Source organism: Thalassophryne amazonica, chromosome 4 (genome assembly GCF_902500255.1).
Source record: "Thalassophryne amazonica chromosome 4, fThaAma1.1, whole genome shotgun sequence".
NCBI classification, from domain to species: Eukaryota; Metazoa; Chordata; class Actinopteri; order Batrachoidiformes; family Batrachoididae; genus Thalassophryne; species Thalassophryne amazonica.
In genome coordinates, this window is record NC_047106.1 from 125,068,548 (window position 1) to 125,088,547 (window position 20,000).

General features: G+C 42.1%; 1 protein-coding gene across 1 annotated transcript in view; it reads right to left on the reverse strand.

The window, feature by feature from the left end:
• bcl9l (bcl9 like) overlaps positions 1-20,000 on the reverse strand; it is a 114,121-nt gene that overhangs the window by 10,281 nt on the left and 83,840 nt on the right. The window contains exons 4-8 of the mRNA XM_034168492.1: positions 19,275-19,397; positions 18,874-19,048; positions 4,770-4,854; positions 2,077-4,465; positions 1,723-1,977 (exon numbers count right to left, since the gene is read on the reverse strand). Coding sequence (XP_034024383.1) covers positions 1,723-1,977; positions 2,077-4,465; positions 4,770-4,854; positions 18,874-19,048; positions 19,275-19,397 — 3,027 coding nt within the window. The remainder of the gene's footprint in view (positions 1-1,722; positions 1,978-2,076; positions 4,466-4,769; positions 4,855-18,873; positions 19,049-19,274; positions 19,398-20,000) is intronic.

Sequence of the window (20,000 nt, forward strand, 5' to 3'; positions counted from 1 at the left end):
CCATTTGTTCCTCATTTGTTTTGTTGTGCATTTTCGATTTTTGAGACATATTGCTTTAAGTTTTCTGTCTTGACGCTTTGATGTCTTCCTTGGTCTACCAGTATGTTTGCCTTTAACAACCTTCCCATGTTGTTTGTATTTGTTCCAGAGTTTAGACACAGCTGACTGTGAACAATCAACATCTTTTGCAACATTGCGTGATGATTTACCCTCTTAAGAGTTTGATAATCCTCTCCTTTGTTTCAATTGACATCTCTCGTGTTGGAGCCATGATTCATGTCAGTCCACTTGGTGCAACAGCTCTCCAAGGTGTGATCACTCCTTTTTAGATGCAGACTAACGAGCAGATCTGACTTGATGCAGGTGTTAGTTTTGGGGATGAAAATTTACAGGGTGATTCCATAATTTATTCCTCAGAAGTGAGTGAGTCCATAGTTTTTTCCCCTCTGCTTGGTCTAAAAAAGTAACCGTTACTGACTGCCACAATTATTTTTCCTGATTTCTTATAGTGTTTCTTAAAGCCAGAAAGTTGCCATTTGAAATGACTTTAGTTTTGTGTCATGTCTGTGATCTGCTTTTTTTCTACAAAATTAAACAACTGAATGAACATCCTCCGAGGCCGGTGATTCCATAATTAATGCCAGGGGTTGTACCTGTCAGGAGCAATGAACCAGGTGTAGAGACCTCTGGCGCCCCCTTTTGGCTGGCCTGGATCTGTTCAGAAATTCTGCTCAACAGCATGTGTGTAAAATAAAAACACTACTCTATCATTGTGGGGGGGATTTATCCATACCATCAGTCTTTTAGTTATTATTAACTACCAATACTTAATTTAGAAACCAAAATGTAGAAACTGAAAAAGTTGAGAAAAAAAAAAAGGAAAATAAAAACAGCAAAAAACAAAAACAAAACAACAACAAAAACAACTTTGATTTAAGTGCATGAACTAAATACATACTCCTGGTATTTGATCACATCTAATTTATCTTTTTTTAAGCCACTTCTAACAGGACTTAAACCTTGAAAAATGTTTTCCAAGGTAAAAATTTGTGGAATTTGAAACTAGTGTTGGTGGAGGTTTACGCTCTCCGAGTGTGGCGCTCCTAGTTTAAGGTTAGTGACAGTGCAGGGTTGTATGTGCACTTGCACGTATGTTCCTTACTTTGGAAAGGACACCTTATGGTTCCATGTATGTGTGGATACTTGAGCAGGTCACTGTGCCATAAATACACAGGTAACATACAGTTACAACTTAACGGTCATGCATACATCAATGTATCCTTACTGGGAGTGGATACATGGGGCCACTGTAGTGACAACATGACCTTTTCTATGAAAACTTCTGCACACTGTCCTCTGGGATTGCCACACCCACTGAAGTTATCTGACAGTGCACAGAATTAAATAAATAAATAAAAAACATTGTGTGTGATTTTAAAAACATTTATATATTTAAACACATTCTTTGGTCTCATATGACTCATGTTTCTTTGCAGAAGTTAGTTTTTGTAGGTCAATCACTTGACCTGACAGGATGATTTGAGTATTTCCTGACGCTAATGAATAGTGAACTCCTATAGTGAACAGTGAACTCATTCTAACTCATAATGATTTGTTAAAGGTAAAAACAATTAAGTGACGCCCACACATTTCATGAATCAGACATTTGCATTTTCTTTTAAAAAACAAACAAAAAACAAAACAAAACAAAGAATACTATACCTCCAAGGTTGATGCCAGACAAAAGAGGTCGATCTGGCAGCATCTCATCATCTGAAGTGGCAATTGTTTTAATTGCATCATGGTAGAGAGGAGTAGAACTGGGCATGGCATACTTAGACATCTGAGACATGATCAGAGACAAAGGATTTTGGGATGGAGGGGCATCTGGAGAGGAGGTAAAAGGCATACTGGGATTCATAGAGCCTGGTTGGCTAATGGGGGTAGAGCTGGAACTCCGAGGAGGTAGCGACTGGCCTTCACAGAACAGAAACAAACATCAACTTCACAGCATATAAGAGACACATCTGTGATTAAGAACAAAATGATGAGTCTTGGTTTTGATTGCACCTGTACCTGTCTCAGTGGAAGTACATCCTTCATTTCCTACTACCTTTCCACTGGGTTGACCACCTGGACTTGGAAGAGCCGTTTTCGGAGATGTCCACTCTGGAGAACCAACAGCCATGGCTGGGGACTTAAGTCTTCCAGGAGAGGCAGAGGGAGAGTGTATCCCAAGGGAAGTAGCCCCCATCACTTGAGGAGACTTCATGGAAGTAGGTGTCCCAGCACCAGAGGCAGGGGGTAGAGGGGGGTGTTGACCTGCAGAGATCCTTGAAGGTGACTTCAGTCCTGGAGCAGAGGGGGAAGGCAGAAAAGGAGATGGCTCCTGGCTAAGAGATGGAGATTTCAGCTGATGATGAGGAGGCACTCCAGGAGAGCCTAAGGGGTTAACATTGATTGACAAGTCAGATGGGCGCCTGGCACCAAGATCTGCTCCCCTAAGGTGTCCAGTCATTGGCATGTGAGTTAGTCGTGATGTACTCCCCATTTGAGGAGGGCCATGCTGGTTGGGAGCAAATATCTCAGAGCCAGGCTGCTGAAGATAGGATCCTTCCATCTGTCCTCCAGAGAAAACACCTTGGTTGGGAAACTGGAAGGAGCCATCAGGTCCTTGTATCACTCCCTTATTTACTCCTCTTCCATTTTGAGAAGACCTAATATGTGAAATCTCATTAGGGCTTAACATCTCACCTAAAGGCACCCCTCCAGCAGGACCTGCTCTGAGCTTCTGAGATAACATTTGTTGTTGCTGTTGCACATTCAGCTGTGGATTCATGTTCATTGTGAGGGCATTTCCCAATGGAGAATCCCCTAAATCTCTAATTTGGGGAACACCTCCACCACCAGGAGAAACCATAATCTCCCGTGGAGCAGGAAAATCCATAGGATCACCTCGAGTGGAAGGTGGACACCGTGCCATTCCTAAAGTGGGAAAATCTGGGCCCCCAGGATTATCCAAAATTCTCGACCCCAGGCTTCCCTGTTTCTGTTTAGCCAACCGCTCAAGTTCAAACCTTGGGAGTCCCTGCATCTGTCGTTTCTCCATGATGCGAAACATTTCCTCACGTGTTAGCAGATGTTCAGCATTACCCTGAAAGTGTTGGGAAGGTGTGCATTGTCCACCAGGATAGCAGCCATGAAAAGAACCACCACCCCCCATGTTGGGCATATCATCTAGCCAAATCATACCTGGTCGAGTGGGCCTCTGAGGCCCAATACCCTCTATTGATAACATTGCACCTGGGCTACCTGGAAAACCCCCTCCTCCATGTGGCCCTCTTTGCACATGTCCCAGGAACCTTGGGCCACGAGGTCCTTCTTGGTGCATGTCTATCATACGTGGATTTCCACCCATTCCTCCCCCTATCACAGTCCCAGAACCCCACTGCTGATCTCCAGGCTTGCTGTGGTATGGAGGAGGCGGCCCTCTCATCATCATGGGTCCTCCGTGCATTCCCATTTCTGTCATCATTCGTAACTGCTGGGGATGCGTCGAGGGTTGCATTTCCTGCTGTCGCCTCTTCTCCTGGTAGTACTCCTCCTGCAATTTCCGCCATGCCATTTGTTCTGGAGTCAGCCCTTCAGGTCCAAGTAAAGGTCCCATGTCCATCACAGGAGAAGAAAGCTGGTGATAAGAGTGTTGCGGTAGGTTATGGTGAGAATCCATTTGTGGGTCGTCAATGGTAGGCCCACCAAGAGATTGTGTTTGTGAAATTATTGACTGGAGAGGTTCATCATATTTCTTCATGCCACCCAATGGAGCCAAAGCAGATGACAGCATATTACCAATATTGCAGTTTCCAGAGGCATTAGTGCAGTTGTCACTATCCTCAAGAATGCTGTTCCGATCACTGTTAGCGTTACTTAGGTTGGAAGAGTTATTGGGAGGGATGTTGGAGCCTCCTGCATCTCCAGGGCATCCATTGGCCCCACTGCGCAAGAGCAGCCTCTCTATGTCTCTCAATGTCTGCAAAGAACGCTCCCTGTGTTCTAGCTGCTCTTTGGATAGACCATCTGTGTTTGTCAGCCCACTCCTATGGCCTGCTTCACTTTGTAGATGTGCTGAAAGGATAGAGGGGCTTCCTGTAGGAGAGAGAGCAGCAACAGGAAGCGTCATGCCCCCCATGACATCGCCATCTCCTGTGCCAGGTGTAGCCATACTTCCGCCCTCTGACCTATGGGCAACGATGTTATTGCTGGACACTCCACCAAGTCTGGTCTGAGACGATTCATTGTCTGAATGTCCTGCTGATGACGGTGTGCCCACAGGGTGCAAAGGGCCAGCAACTCCTGCCGAGGGTGGCTGAGGAGTCCCTCTGTGAGATTTTGGGGTACCTGTGGGTGGAGAGCTGCTGGAGTTAATCTTCTCAGATATGCTAGGGATCTTCCCTGATGGGTGGCCCTGTGGAACAAAGAATGGCAACTATTAAGTTGTAATAAACATATCTACCTTTACTAACATAGTATTGCTATGAGTAGTAGAGTATAGCTTTACTTTCCGTGTGCAGGTATTCACAGCAGGACCAAAACAGCCAATAGAAACAAGAACAAAGACCCGATAATATATCTTATACAAATTAACCATCCCAAATATGTTAATTATTTGACCACTTCCAAAGGTGTTTGGGGGGGGGGGGGTGATTGCTGCTATTGTTTCATACAAACTTTAATTTGAATAATTTATTTCTGATCTGCTTATTACTGACCTGCTCCAACTTGGTACGTGGAACATTTTGCTGGTGGAACAGAAGTATGGAATCTGTTTGTCCTTTCAGTACTGCCTCTGCAGCGCTGGAAAACAAATATACAAGACAAATTATACAAGAGATTTGTGAGCAAGCTGCATGTATGATGCAAATGAATCCTCCATATTTGGACTGACATTTGCAATTTTGCCTCTGTACACCACAATGGAGTTGAAATGAAACAAGATGTGATGCTTGTGTTGACTTTCAGCTTTAATTCAAGGGGGTTAAAAAAAATTCTGCATTAACCATTTAGGAATTAGCCTTTAAAAAAGTACATAGTCCCTCCATTTTCAGAGGTAATTCTTAATACAAGGATTTAATTTTCACTTCTACAGAGAGCTTTCTTGAAGGATACATGATCATTTCCAAGCCATATCATTTACATCAACCTTTTAAATACAAACACCACAGTATTGTGTTTTAGTTCTGCCTAGAGTAGGCAGTTATAAAAACTAAGTGAATGTGCAAGAAGGTGATGACCGAGGGAAGCCACTAACATACCCATGACAACTCTAGTATACTATATTTACAGGTTTCTGCAGCTGTGACTGGAGGAACTATGCATCGTGCAACTTTTGTCTGTTGCATCCCCAGTTATACAGCTTCATGGTAGAGTGACTCAGAGGAATTGAAAGAAAAAAGAAAATTTCACTGAGTTTACCAGAAGGCAGACGAGAGACTTGAACTTAGATCTTATTAGTTTTCTTGTATGAAGAGTCTTCACTGCTTCATCATAAAGCTGTGACTGGTGAGGCAACAGACAAACGTTGCACTATGGTAAGATGGTTCAATATTGACAGAAGCCTAAAACTTCCTCGGAGTTGTCATGGATGTTTTTGTGGCTTCTCTCGCTCACTCACGTTTTGAAAGCTGCCTACTACAAACATATTTATCACATATGTACACATACACAAAACCATTCAGATGATGCACTCCTCCTTTGTGATGCTCTAGTGGTTTCGGAGGAGCTGCACTTAAAATGTCAACTATTGCCTATAGAAATTTGTTTTTCAAGCCTGGTTGTACTCAAAGACAAAAAACAGTGGGGGGAGGAAAAAAACCCTCAAATTTTGAGGTGCATTGCGTGGAAAAACAAACCTCCCCCTCTGCTAACTATATGGGTGCTGGGTATAAGCAAACTTTAATGGGCACATTAGCAGTGCAAATTAGCAGCCCTGATTCAGGCACTGCACAACGGGCGACGTGACAAGCTGCTGTCCGATAACCTCATCACACGGATCACATTTGACCAACATTTCTTAAAGAATTTCTTAAATAATAAGAAAAGTCACATTTCATAATGAAAATAATGTGTTGAAACTTAACTTTACAGGAATGGCAATATCAAGTATATATCAAGTTATGCGAGGTCGATATTCTTACATAAGTACATGATGAGCATATCATAACTACAGTAAGTTAATCATCAAAATCTCCATTTCTTTCCAACACATCTCAACAAAATAGCAGCCACTGTTTTACAATATCAAATTCCTTATTGGGTTAAATATGTTCAGGGTCTTACATTTATACTAACATTTAGGCAATGTCTTTAACTCAACCATAATATGAACATATAATTGAAATTCAGTCAATCATCCTCTGTATCAATGTATTTATCGTCCCCATCACTGTCATCAGAAGTTGGCATGTCATCTTCAACTACATTTCGAAGGTCTTTGGCTAGACATGGCTTACTGTACCTCAGGGGGACACATTTGCCACCGTCAAGTGTCCAGCTACTGTTGAGTGAAGATGGAACCAGGTCTTCCTTGCTGAAGTTAATAAAGAGATGGGACCAATAGCTAACTCTCTGCATTTTCAGGCTGTGGGTGTCTGTCAGGAACGATTCTTGATTTATTTTTCAGATTTTTCCATTTCAGAGCTCTGGCCTGTCCCAGTGTCTTGCTGACTCTGTCACCACAGATGTAGCGGATGGTGAATATTGCCATGTTGCCCAGAACTTCATTGGAAACAGTAAGTACTTTTCCCACAGACTTGAGCATTTGCCTGGCTTCTGCACATACACCTTTGTCAAACACTGATTGTTTACTTTGACAATAGAAGGCACCAGTAGTATTACAACCACTGTTGAACATACAGTGGTACAATATCAGCAGCAATGTCCTCTGCACAAAGCAGGCAGGAGTCAAGGATGGTGTTTTTGCATTTCAGTCCCAGAATACCAACAATCTTGTGTGCTGCATGAGCAGCCAGCACAACAACATCTGTGTTTTTAGAATCCAGCAGAACTGGTGCGTGAGGGTCATCTTTCCTGATTTGGGAGTACATATACCCAAAGACCTGGCCACAGTTTCTCTGTGACTGAAGTTGCACGCACACACAGCTGCTGTAAGCAGGTGCTGTTAATTTGACAGTGGCTGAAGACATTAAAAATACTACACATTTCACTCATGGTACCAACAACATGAAACTAAACTGACTAAACCAACTTAACCACAAAAACAACACATCAATAACACTAACAACACTTAATATGAACCAGAATAACCTTTAAAACCTCAAAACACTGAACTCCCATGGTGCATTGCAGCGCAATGCCCATTGTTTGTTTACTGGTTAGCTAAAATTGCTAATTAAAAAAAAAATAAAATTGTCATATCAACTTTGTTTTCACAGCATTCATCCTTGACCCAAAATACATAAGCATACTGTTAAAGATTTTGTATATATGTTATCACTGTTAAACGTTTGTACATTTGTCTTCTTTCTCATGAGAACGGTGTTGTGCTGTTTTGCACTTCACCCTGAGAATGTATGTGTTATTCAACCTTGTTTAGCTTTGTCTTCTTTCTCATGAGAACGGTGTTGTGCTGTTTTGCACTTCACCCTGAGAACGTACGTGTTATTCAACCTTGTTTTAGCTTTGTCTTCTTTCTCATGAGAACGGAGATGTGCTGTTTTGCACCTGTCTTAATGCAATCCTGAGAATTCAATTTTGTTTTAGCACTCTGGGGTCAATCTGAGCTGGGAATGAAGGACTGGATGTACTTATTGTTATAACATAACTTTGTTTTCGCAGCCTCTAACGACTGGGAGCAAGAGAACGTTTTGACTATTGTGATGTGGTGTTTAGTGTGAAGGAGTGTGGAAGACAGGACACTTCAGGCAGATGCAGAACAGCTGATACCTGCAACAGACGAACGAGATGTGCTGACCTGAAGTGTTCTTCCTTACAGCTGCACTTGACGTATGCGTTTATGTTATGGGAAGAAACTTGTCTTGCGTCATTACCCCCACCCTTAGGACAAGTTTCTTGTTATGTGATGAGGGCGTCTCTTAATAAAAAGAGCGGAAAAGCAGGCCAGACTTTAGTGTAGCCTTGGTGTACAGCCTGGCCGCACTCCGCGCGTAATATTTGATTTTCTGTCTCACTGGTGTTTCTTGACTCTGTTTGTCTTGTTAAAGGTTTTAAAAATGTTTGGAGGAGAAAATACCCAACATTGACTGGGGGCTACGTCCGGGATCTCAACAACACCGGAGGTGTCCAGCGGAGGTCGTCAAGTCCAGACGTAAATCCAAGGCCAAGGGACTCCTCTGTTTTAATACGTAAAGGAAATCCCGGGTAGAAATACGTGCACTGTAAAAAGTAGTTAAATTTGGCAGGGACGGCGGAGTCCCCTAAGGCAGGACATTAGTTAAATTTCACAGGAGGGTGAGCTCCCCTGACATAAGAATGCGCGTACAATTATTAGGAGTGTTTCTATGTGTAAATAGTGTTTTGCGCAAGTGTAAATAACTGTGTGAAAACTGTGTGTGTGTAATACTTTGGACAACGTTAGTGACAACCGTGCGTGTGGAAGCAGAGGCAAGTGATTCCGCTTCCTACGGGGAGGTGAAAGGAATCAACCACACGACGGCAAATTAATTGTCACGTCCAAAGAAAGTGTGAAAACTTCAGATTTAGAACACCCTAGGTGTGCCCCCGTCTGAAGTCCAAATTATAACAAGGGATAATAAAAATGGGGGGTAAGACGTCTAAAAATAAGGAAAATTTATCAACTGACGACTGGAAATTTATGGAGGCAAAAAATCCAAAAGCAACAAAGAAATTGGAGACCTGGATAAATAAACATGACTTTGACGGACGACTGAACCTGATCAGCATACAAAAGCTGAAGAAGGAGTTAGAACGGGAACATAAAGGTGATGAGAAAAAGATGCAGAGAGTAGGGGCAGATTTAGTGGCATTTTGGGAGGAGGAAGCAGAGAACAGACAGAAAGGAGCAGAGAAGCGACGATTAGAGAAAGCAAGAAAAAAGAAAGCTGTGGGTAAGGCAGAAGAAGATGTGATAATTCAGCACAGAGAGCCAGAACAGCCTCAACAACCACCGCCGGCTGGACCGTCGGTGGCAAAGAGACCTTTATCTCCTCTACCAGAGGATGACGATGTACCGCCACCACAGTATGATTTGGCAGTAAAACCTAAGGTAAAAAGAGAAAAACCAGAAAAACCACAAACACGCAGTCAAGCAAAAGTGCCTACAGCCCCTCCCATGGTGGAACATAGTGATCAGGGAGGTGCCTATCCTATGATAGAAGTACCAAATCCTCGTGCAGAAACAGCAGGACAGCTACCAACCATGCTCGTTTATCGGACATGGAATGCTGATGATATCAAAGCAGCAGTCGACATGATACCATCGCCACATGTCGATATTGAGGGATTTATGCAGGATATAGAAAACATTAGAACATCTTACCACCTTAATGGACCTGAAGTCCAACAGGTGTGGATGAAAGCATGTGGCCCTAAATGGAGTCAGGTACGCGGAGACTGGAATCCTGCAGATCAACAAGGCGTACCACTGACACATGATGATCTAGTCTTGAAAACAAGAGTGGAAGCTATGATTACACGTGCAAAAGGAGTGTTAGGACCAAAGATAAATTATACTGAAATTACCAGGACAACTCAGAAAGAAGGAGAGCCATGGACAGAGTTTAGGTGCAGATTTGAGAATGTGTTTAGGGTCCATAGTGGCATATTGCCAGAAACACCTGTGTATGAACAACAATTGAAAAACGCTCTGATCCAACATTCCAATAAGGATATAAAAGCTTGGATACAGAAACATTGGATTGGATTGCCTACAGGCACATTGGAAGACACACATACACACTGCTGTCATGCAGAAGAAGTCTTAAAACAGAAAAAGACAAGAAACAGCGACAAAGGAGTGTATGTAGCACATGGAGATGATGAAATATATTACCAGCAGGGCAACTTAAGACAGCAGAAGCAGTGCAAACGCCCCAAAAAGCCATGGCAAAATAGACAAGGTGGACAGCCACAACGTCAAGGACCATGGCAACCACAACAGCAGCCCAGACAGGGAGGGCCACCACGTGGTCCCCTGATTTGTTGGAACTGTGGAAGAGAGGGACATATGTATAGAAATTGTCCGAATCCACCTACTGAGGGAGCAGCAGGAGGAATTCCACAACGGAATAATCCTCCGCAGCCACAGTATCCACAATGACTAGAATCCATAATCCATGATTCCACATCATATAGGCAGTCTGATTGCGATATGGATCTGTGTGCCTTGCTGGGAAATCCGGTACCAAAACCAGAAGTGACTTTGTTGGTAAATGGACGACCAGTGACATTCCTTTGTGATACAGGAGCATGTAGAACCACATGTAATGACAACATATCTGTCCATCAATTAAGCAACGAAATCTTTAGGGTTCGCTCTGCAAATGGACAACCATCAGACGTCCCTATCACCAAACCCATAACGTTGACAGATCCATTTGGCCTGACGTGTACTATGTCAGTGTTGAGCATGCCACAATGTCCAGTTAACCTCCTAGGACGAGACGGATTGACTGCATTGGGCTTGTCCATAATTGTGGAACAAGGGAAATTAGTTGTTGAACGCACAGGAGGCGTTAACATGGTAAGAGAAGAAAGCGCTGACCCCACATTCCATTATTACTATACATTTGACATCTCAGAAGAAGATGCTACAGGATGGGGTAAAGATGTCGTCTTGCAAGCGACAGCCCTACTAAAAAATCCTGAACAACGGATGTCACCACCTGACCTGCATGTCACAATGTTTGCATAAAGATCCTCCGGGTCCGGATGGTGACTATGAAACTAAATTGAAAAATGTTTCACCTGTGAAACTGACAATGACCGATTTGATTCATGATGGCAACTCAATAGCCGTCATAACAGTAACAGGCGCCACTGAAGATGTATCAAAATTGAAATTCACAGGTATGCCATTACATATGTCACTTTGTAAGCCATATTTGACAGAATGGCAAGAATTGGGACTGACAGTCATAACAGCTTTGTCAGCCTCTGATTGGAGCAGAGTTGGACCACGAACGGAGTTCAGTCCATCAACTAAATTGTATAAAGTGCCAGTTAATGTCTCATTGGTGCTGACAGCTGGAACACACATTGATGTGTCCACTTCACAATCCTGAGTGTTTCAGTTGAGTCCTGAAGAAGATGATCTTCTCTCTTCAGTACCGTCAGGATTGTGGACAACAGGTCCTTCAGACGTAGGACTGATTAAAAATGCACAACCTGTAGTTATAAGGCCAAAAACAGAATACAGACCATGTGTAAGACAGTATCCATTGAAACCTGATGCAATTGAAGGAATCAGGCCAGTAATAGAGGATTTATTAACAGCAGGAGTAATAGTGCCATGTCCAGATTCACCATGTAACACAATCTGGATATGCTGTCGTCACAAATTCAGAAGTATTAGATTCTGCTTCATTGCCATCGTCATTTTCAGCACAAGCAGCTGAATTAGTTGCTTTAACTGCAGCTTGCTATCTGTTTCAAGGTACGGCCGTATCAATTTATACAGACAGCCAGTACGCTTTCAGCACAGTGCATGTGTTTGCAAAACTGTGGGAAGAGCGTGGAATGGTGACATCATCTGGAAAGCCAGTGACTCATGCCACTCTCCTAACTGCCCTACTGCAAGCTGTGAAGTTGCCTCAACAAATTGCTATATGCAAATGTGCGGCTCACACTAAAGGCTCTGACAGTGTTTCAAAAGGAAATGATTTTGCTGACAGAGTAGCAAAAGAGGCAGCAGCAGCTTCTTCTATTTTTGTTATACAGGAAACAACTCCAGATTTGTATATAGGTCGTACACTGCTTGCTGACATGCAACAGCAGGCAACAGACAGAGAAAAACAAATGTGGATAGCTAAAGGCGCTACGTATGCAAATGACTTGTACGTATGACCACAAAAGAAACCCATATTGCCAAAAAATATGTTTAAATGGGCAGCTATTATGAGCCATGGCGTGACGCATGTCTCATCAGGGGGTATGATATCGCAATTGCAATCTATTTTTTTGTCTTTATGGGTTCGATGCATATGCAAAACAGCATTGTAGAGCATGCATGATATGTGCAAAACACAACTCACAAGGCAATTTGAGACCCCAAAGAGGTAAATTTCCAACACCACAATATCCCTTTCAAGTGATTCATATGGATTATATACAGCTGAGTAAACATGAAGGGAAGGAATTTTGTTTAGTCATAATTGATGCCTTCTCAAAATGGGTAGAATTGTTCCCTACAAAACATGCAGATTCACTTACAGTGGCTAAAGCATTATGCAAAGACATCATCCCACGATTTGGAATACCAGAAACAGTCTATTCAGATAACGGAGCGCATTTTGTTAATGCAATAGTGCAATACGTAGGAGAAGCACTACAGGTTAATCTCAAAAATCATTGTGCTTATCATCCACAAAGCGCCGGATTAGTGGAAAGGATGAATGGAACAGTAAAAAACAGACTTAGAAAGACAATGGAGGAAACAGGCAGACCATGGACACATTGTGTAGATTTGGTAAAAATGTATATAAACATAACTAGTACCATGGGGTTGACACCGTATGAAACATTGTTTGGCAGAAAATATCGATTGCCATATTATGGACAAATTTGGGATGTACCTGAGGAAGCCAATTTGGCGGATTACATGAGAAAAATGTTAGAAGGACAACGAGGGAGAGTTCCAAACACTGATGATCCCATTTCTCCACAGGAGGACCCTAAAGTGGTACCTGGAGACTGGGTGTTGATAAGAAGCATCAAGAGAAAACACTGGCATTCACCTAAATGGGAAGGGCCCTATCAAGTACTACTCACAACACCCACAGCTTTGAAAATTGGGGAAAGAAGTACATGGATTCATTTAACTCACTGTAAGAAAGTCATTTCTGCAGACACAGACAAACAGTAAGAACAGTAGGACAAGACTAGTAATAGTGTGTGAGCTTGGTGTTAAGATCCAGGTTAGACACGAAAGCTAGCAGAAGACATTAAGAAGCCACTGTTCTGAACATAGGTGTGCTGTAGTGTGCAGAAATGGCGAAAGAAAAAGATAAAAAGAAAGGGGGTTTCTGGACCCCACGGACAGTCCTTGTTATGCTACTTTTCTTTTTTGAATTGGTATTATTATTAAAAGCCATGAGCACGGGACATGATAATACGGATCACATCCGCAGATTGCAGAGACCAAAAAGAAGTAACAAAGACCCCAGTCCGATAATCAATGCCACAGTACATAGCTGTGATGGGAATAATGCATACCGATTTGGTGTACAGGCCTGCATTCCTAGAAATACTTCTGTGATCATCTCTGTACCATATAGTGCTCTTATCCATGGAATGCCGGATGGTGACAGAGGGACTAATTACGGAAATAGTTTCTCATGGTATATGACCAACGATCAACAAGATAGGAGATGGGAAACGTTGGTAGCCGATGAATGGAGTAGATGGACACCAAGATGGGCACAAACCGAGTGGGCTAAGTACCAGAGTCAAAGTCTCAAAATGTATCAAACAGATGATAAGCTGTCTATAGTGGTGAATACCACAGAAAAAGGAACCATATTTCCACCTGATATAGAGGGAGACTGTTGGTTGTTCCTCCTTTGGGTATACAAACAAGGAAAAGATCCGTATTTCCATTTCTTCCTCTGTGAAACAGATAGAGTACAGCAACCAATATTGACCGACTTAAGTACGTCAAAGGGGGTGTCCATACAAGCAAAGGGGGTGCCCATACAAGCAAAGGGGGTGTCTGTACAAGGCACAAAAGACATGAAGGCAGATGACTGGTTCCTAGTAACTACAGGAATTAGTGGACAAAATAACAATTGGCTTTTAATGGCAGAACAAGCAGGACTAGCAGCAAAGAAGGACTGTGTTGTGTGTATGGGACCCAGACCTATATTACAGGTAATACCGGCAGCATTACCCAAAGACTGTCTACTGACTGCTATGACACAGACATACATTGCGGCAAACAACAAATGTTTTAAGTGGGACAAGATCTATCCAGTGACCAAATTGACTAAGATTAAACCTTTATTCTCAAGCAAAGTTGGGCATGCTAACCATACATGTGTACACTTGACAGGGACAAGTAAGACTTTGGGTAGCTTAAACCACACCGCCTGGTGTAAGAATGTGGTCCATAGTACTCCCACATTCAAACCTGTCGGGAGGAGTGACGTATGGTGGTGGTGTGGGGATAACAGAATCTTTGACAGACTGCCACGAAATGTGTCAGGTTATTGTGCATTAATATCATTATTGTTACCAGTTGAAGCCATACCCATGACCCCTGAAGACGTTACGACATATGCAGCCTCTCTTATTCCTGAAGATTGGCAGAAAGACGTAGCCAGACATAGAGTGAAAAGAGATTGGAAAGGAGTGGGAAATCCAACATATATTGACGCAATAGGAGTCCCCAGGGGAGTGCCTGACGAGTATAAACTGGTTAATCAAATAGCAGCTGGATTCGAATCTTCCATCTGTTGGTGGTGCTCAATTAATAAAAACGTGGACAGAATAAACTACATCCACTACAATGTACAGAAATTAGGAAATTGGACTGAGGAAGGATTTAAGGCTGTCCATTCACAGTTAGAAGCCACGTCCCTTATGGCCTTCCAGAATCGCATTGCTCTGGATATGTTGTTGGCAGAGAAAGGAGGTGTTTGTGCCATGTTCGGAGAACAATGCTGCACATTCTTTCCCAACAACACGGCTGCAGACGGCAGTCTCACTCAAGCCATTGACGGGCTGAGGACGTTGAACAGGAAGATGAAAGAGCACAGTGGAGTAAACACCGAAGGCTGGGATTGGTGGCTGGAAGGGATGGGAAAATGGAGGTCTTTGATTTCTTCACTATTAGTGTCTATAGCAGTATTTGCTGCAATTCTAACATTGTGTGGATGTTGTTGTATTCCATGTCTCCGAGGCCTTGTAAATAGAATGATAACCACAGCAATAAGTCCAGGACCAGGAGGGGGTCCAGCATCATATCCACTTCTGGGGACAGATGACGACAAGGAGGACGATGGCTCTCCTGACCTGTACCCAGACCAATGGAAGTATGATGACCCAGACACCGATGATGGTGACAATGATGACATCACCTCTGGGGTGTAAGCCTATAGAGAAAACATACCATGATGAACCTCTTAGTGAAAATCTCAAAAAGAAGTGCTAAGCTGAGTGATGCCTACTGTATGTTTAACAGGCGATAAACAGGAGGGGAATGTTAAAGATTTTGTATATATGTTATCACTGTTAAACGTTTGTACATTTGTCTTCTTTCTCATGAGAACGGTGTTGTGCTGTTTTGCACTTCACCCTGAGAATGTATGTGTTATTCAACCTTGTTTAGCTTTGTCTTCTTTCTCATGAGAACGGTGTTGTGCTGTTTTGCACTTCACCCTGAGAACGTACGTGTTATTCAACCTTGTTTTAGCTTTGTCTTCTTTCTCATGAGAACGGAGATGTGCTGTTTTGCACCTGTCTTAATGCAATCCTGAGAATTCAATTTTGTTTTAGCACTCTGGGGTCAATCTGAGCTGGGAATGAAGGACTGGATGTACTTATTGTTATAACATAACTTTGTTTTCGCAGCCTCTAACGACTGGGAGCAAGAGAACGTTTTGACTATTGTGATGTGGTGTTTAGTGTGAAGGAGTGTGGAAGACAGGACACTTCAGGCAGATGCAGAACAGCTGATACCTGCAACAGACGAACGAGATGTGCTGACCTGAAGTGTTCTTCCTTACAGCTGCACTTGACGTATGCGTTTATGTTATGGGAAGAAACTTGTCTTGCGTCATTACCCCCACCCTTAGGACAAGTTTCTTGTTTATGTGATGAGGGCGTCTCTTAATAAAAAGAGCGGAAAAGCAGGCCAGACTTTAGTGTAGCCTTGGTGTACAGCCTGGCCGCACTCCGCGCGTAATATTTGATTTTCTGTCTCACTGGTGTTTCTTGACTCTGTTTGTCTTGTTAAAGGTTTTAAAAATGTTTGGAGGAGAAAATACCCAACACATACCAAATGGCAAATGCAGCTCTCACTGGTTTTTGCATGATCGAAGTCATACATATGCATGCACGCATGCCCGCATACACGCACACAGAGGCCACTTGACTAATATAGATAATAATAACAATAGTGATAATATGTATATTATAACAAGAAACTAAACAATTTATAAATACATTAAGACAGTACATTAAAGTAAAACAAAAAAAAAAAGTAATTAACAGGAAATAACACGTGAATCCAACTCATTATAAAAACTTTGCATAAATTATTACCACCCTTGAAAAATGCCAGCTACCTTTTTTATAAACACCACCTAATCTCGAGCTCGTGAATCTCCACAGGCAATGCGTTAGTTACACTTAAGACACAATCCATCCACTAGGAGCAGTGGACAGCCACAGGGATGAACTTCAGATGTAGAAACAAAAAGTGTCACAGATCAACAAAACCAAGCCATGGTTTTGGTGATCTGTGACACTTTTTGTGTCACAGATCACAGAACTTGAGCAGACCACAGTTTTTTAGTCACACGTCAGATCACTTTCGGATGAGAGAGAAAAAAAAAAACTGAATGAAAACAAGGTGTCCAATGTTGGACATAATATTTTACAATTATTAACAATTAAATATTGTAATATTTAAATGCAACTTGAACAGCAGCAGTGAATTAAATAGTGTTTGGCAAAATCCAAAAATCATTGGGGAGGGAAAAGGTGGGGGGGGGGGGGGGCAAAGATGATCAAGATCAGAATTTCAAAAAAGATCCAATATAAATTCAAACTTGTGCACCCAATTCTCATTTTTTAAAATCATTAATAATGTACAGGTGCTGGTCATAATTGGAATATCATGAAAAAGTTTATTTCAGTAATTCCATTCAAAAAGTGAAACTTGTATATTATATTCATTCGTTATACACAGAGATATATTTCAAATGTTTTTTTTTCTTTTAATTTTGATGATTATAACTGCCAACTAATGAAAATCCCAAATTCAGTATCTCAGTATCTCACAATATCTTAGAATATTGTGAAAAGGTTGAATATTGAAGACACCTGGTGGCACAATCTAATCACGAACTCAAAACACCTGCAAAGGCCTTTAACTGGACTCTCAGTCTAGTTCTGTAGGTTACACAATCATGGGGAAGACTGCTGACTTGACATCTTGCCTAGGCTAAAGACAAAAAGGTCTGGACTGCTGCTGAGAGGTCCAAAGTTATGTTCTCTGATGAAAGGAAATTTTGCATTTCCTTTGGAAATCAAGGACCCAGAGTCTGGAGGAGAGGAGAGGCACAGAATCCACGTTGCTTGAGGTCCAGTGTAAAGTTTCCATAGTCAGTGACGGTTTTGTGGTGCCATGCCATCTGCTGGTGTTGGTCCACTGTGTTTTCTGAGGTCCAAGGTCAACACAGCCATCTACCAGGTAGTTGTAGAGCACTTCATCCTCTTTATGGAGATACAGATTTCATTTTACAACAGGACTTGGCACCTGCACACAGTGCCAAAGCTACCAGTACCTGGTTTAAGGACTATGGTATCCCTGTTCTTAATTGGCCAACAAACTCGCTTGACTTTAACCCCGTAAAAATCTATGTGAAGAGGAAGACGTGACACGCCAGACCCAACAATGCAGAAGAGCTGAAGGCCACTATCAGAACAACCTCAAAGATTCAAGATTCATGATTAGTTTGCCATTTGTAGTTAAAAACCACATAGGAAATGAATGCGCAAAAAGCTCACTGTGTCACACACAAAGAAAACATCAGACAGACATAGAACAAATAATCACATAAAGACACATTGACACTGTGAAATACGAAGTACAGAGATCAAGTTAAAAGTTAAGATCAGATAAATAAAATAAGATAAGGTGCGGTAATCAGGCTTAAAGTGCACTGTTCAGGCTGATCACAGCTTGGGGGAAGTAGCTCCTTGCATGACGTGAGGTCTTACACCTAATAGAGCGGTACCTTCTTCCAGAGGGAAGAAGCTCAAACGTGTCTCTTCCAGGGTGGCCAGAAGGATCATTTATGATCTGAACAGCTCGGTTTAGGAGTCTACTTTTGTAGACTCCTAAACCTGGGCTCTCATACCACCTGAGCAGTGCCACAGACTGATCGACTCCATGCCACGACACATTGCTGCAGTAATTCAGGCAAAAGGAGCCCAACTACGTATTGAGTGCTGTACATGTTTATACTTTTCATGGTCATCCTTTTCAGTTGGCCAACATTTCTAAAAATCCTTTGTTTTGTATTGGTCTTAATATTCTAATTTTCTGAGATACTGAATTTGGAATTTTCATTAGTTGTCAGTTATAATCATCACAATTAAAAGAAATAAACATTTGAAATATATCAGTCTGTGTGTAATGAATGAATATAATATATATATAAGTTTCACTTTTTGAATGAAATTACTGAAATAAATCAAGTTTTTCATAATATTCTAATTATATGACCAGCACCTGTATGCTGTACAATCATTCCACTCTGGCAAAGCCAAAAATTACCATGACATTCATGACCATGATGAGTGCATGTAAACTTCCAACCACAACTGTAAACTAAACTGTAAACAACTGTAACTATACTGCTTCTAGCTGACGTGGACATCTTGTGTAAATCCTGGCAAAGATCAATTCCAGAATTCCAAAATACTTCTCACCTGTTGGCAAGGCTTGTTGTGAAAACGTACACCATTTGTTGTGAAGGCTGAGTTGTTTCTGCCTTGATCCCTGGTCCCACCCCACAACCCATTACAGGACCCCCAGGGTCAGACAAGGGACCCGCAGACAGGCGATCTGAGATGCTCTGCACAGCACCAGCCAGAGCACGATCCCCTGAGAAAGAAAACATTAATGGTATTTTAGGTTTAATTCCAAAACATGCTTACAGGACTTCCATCTTGACACTAGATGGAGCCAAAACACAAGGTCAAATAAGGCAAACTGACAACAAAAAGACCGTACAGCATTCCAGCTTCCATCTCTCATAGATGAAACACTGTAGTTGTGGTCACAGTGACACAGCTGTCAGTGAGGACTAAGTGGTAGGAGACAGACTCACGGGTAGTTCCAGTGTGTGGCTTGTCCTCTTCCTCTTCTGTGTCTGGTCCAGAGCACCATTCATCGCCACTGTACGGCTGTTTCTTCTCAAGAACACAGCGCCGCTTAGTTCGTGTAAACCCCTCTGAAGGACAAGACACACACATATCAACCACTGGATAACAACTGTCACACTACTCTCACTGTCAGTGTACCAACAATGCCATTGAGACGTCATCATTAATCCATTAATGGTCTAAGATGGATAACGTATGAGCTGAAGGCTTACAATATGCTGTAAGGAGCTTAGAAAGCACACTAATGCTTTGATACAGGTAACGCTCATTAAGTGACTTTACCCTCCAGAACAACAGACCTTATGTCACCAGTGTGGCAGTGCTCAATGATGCCTGTGCTGCCTGTGTCTGGGTCAATCCATAAATTGGTCAAAAGGTAGAGTGTTTAAAGTTTGGCATGACCAGGGCTGGACAAATGGCATGACCAATCTCAGAATTTCTAACTTTAATATCTTTCACTAACTTTGATTTGCATGTTTAATGCATACTTTTTTGCGGGCTAAGCAGTGGTTTGCATAACAGGTGGCTTTGTTGTGGGTATAACAAAGTATGACTGGCATATTTCCTCACCAACAGTTGCACTATCAGTGGACCTAATTTCACCAAGTTACAGATACCTGCAAACAGTATTAACATAGAAATTCAGCAATATTAAAATCTGTACTCAATCC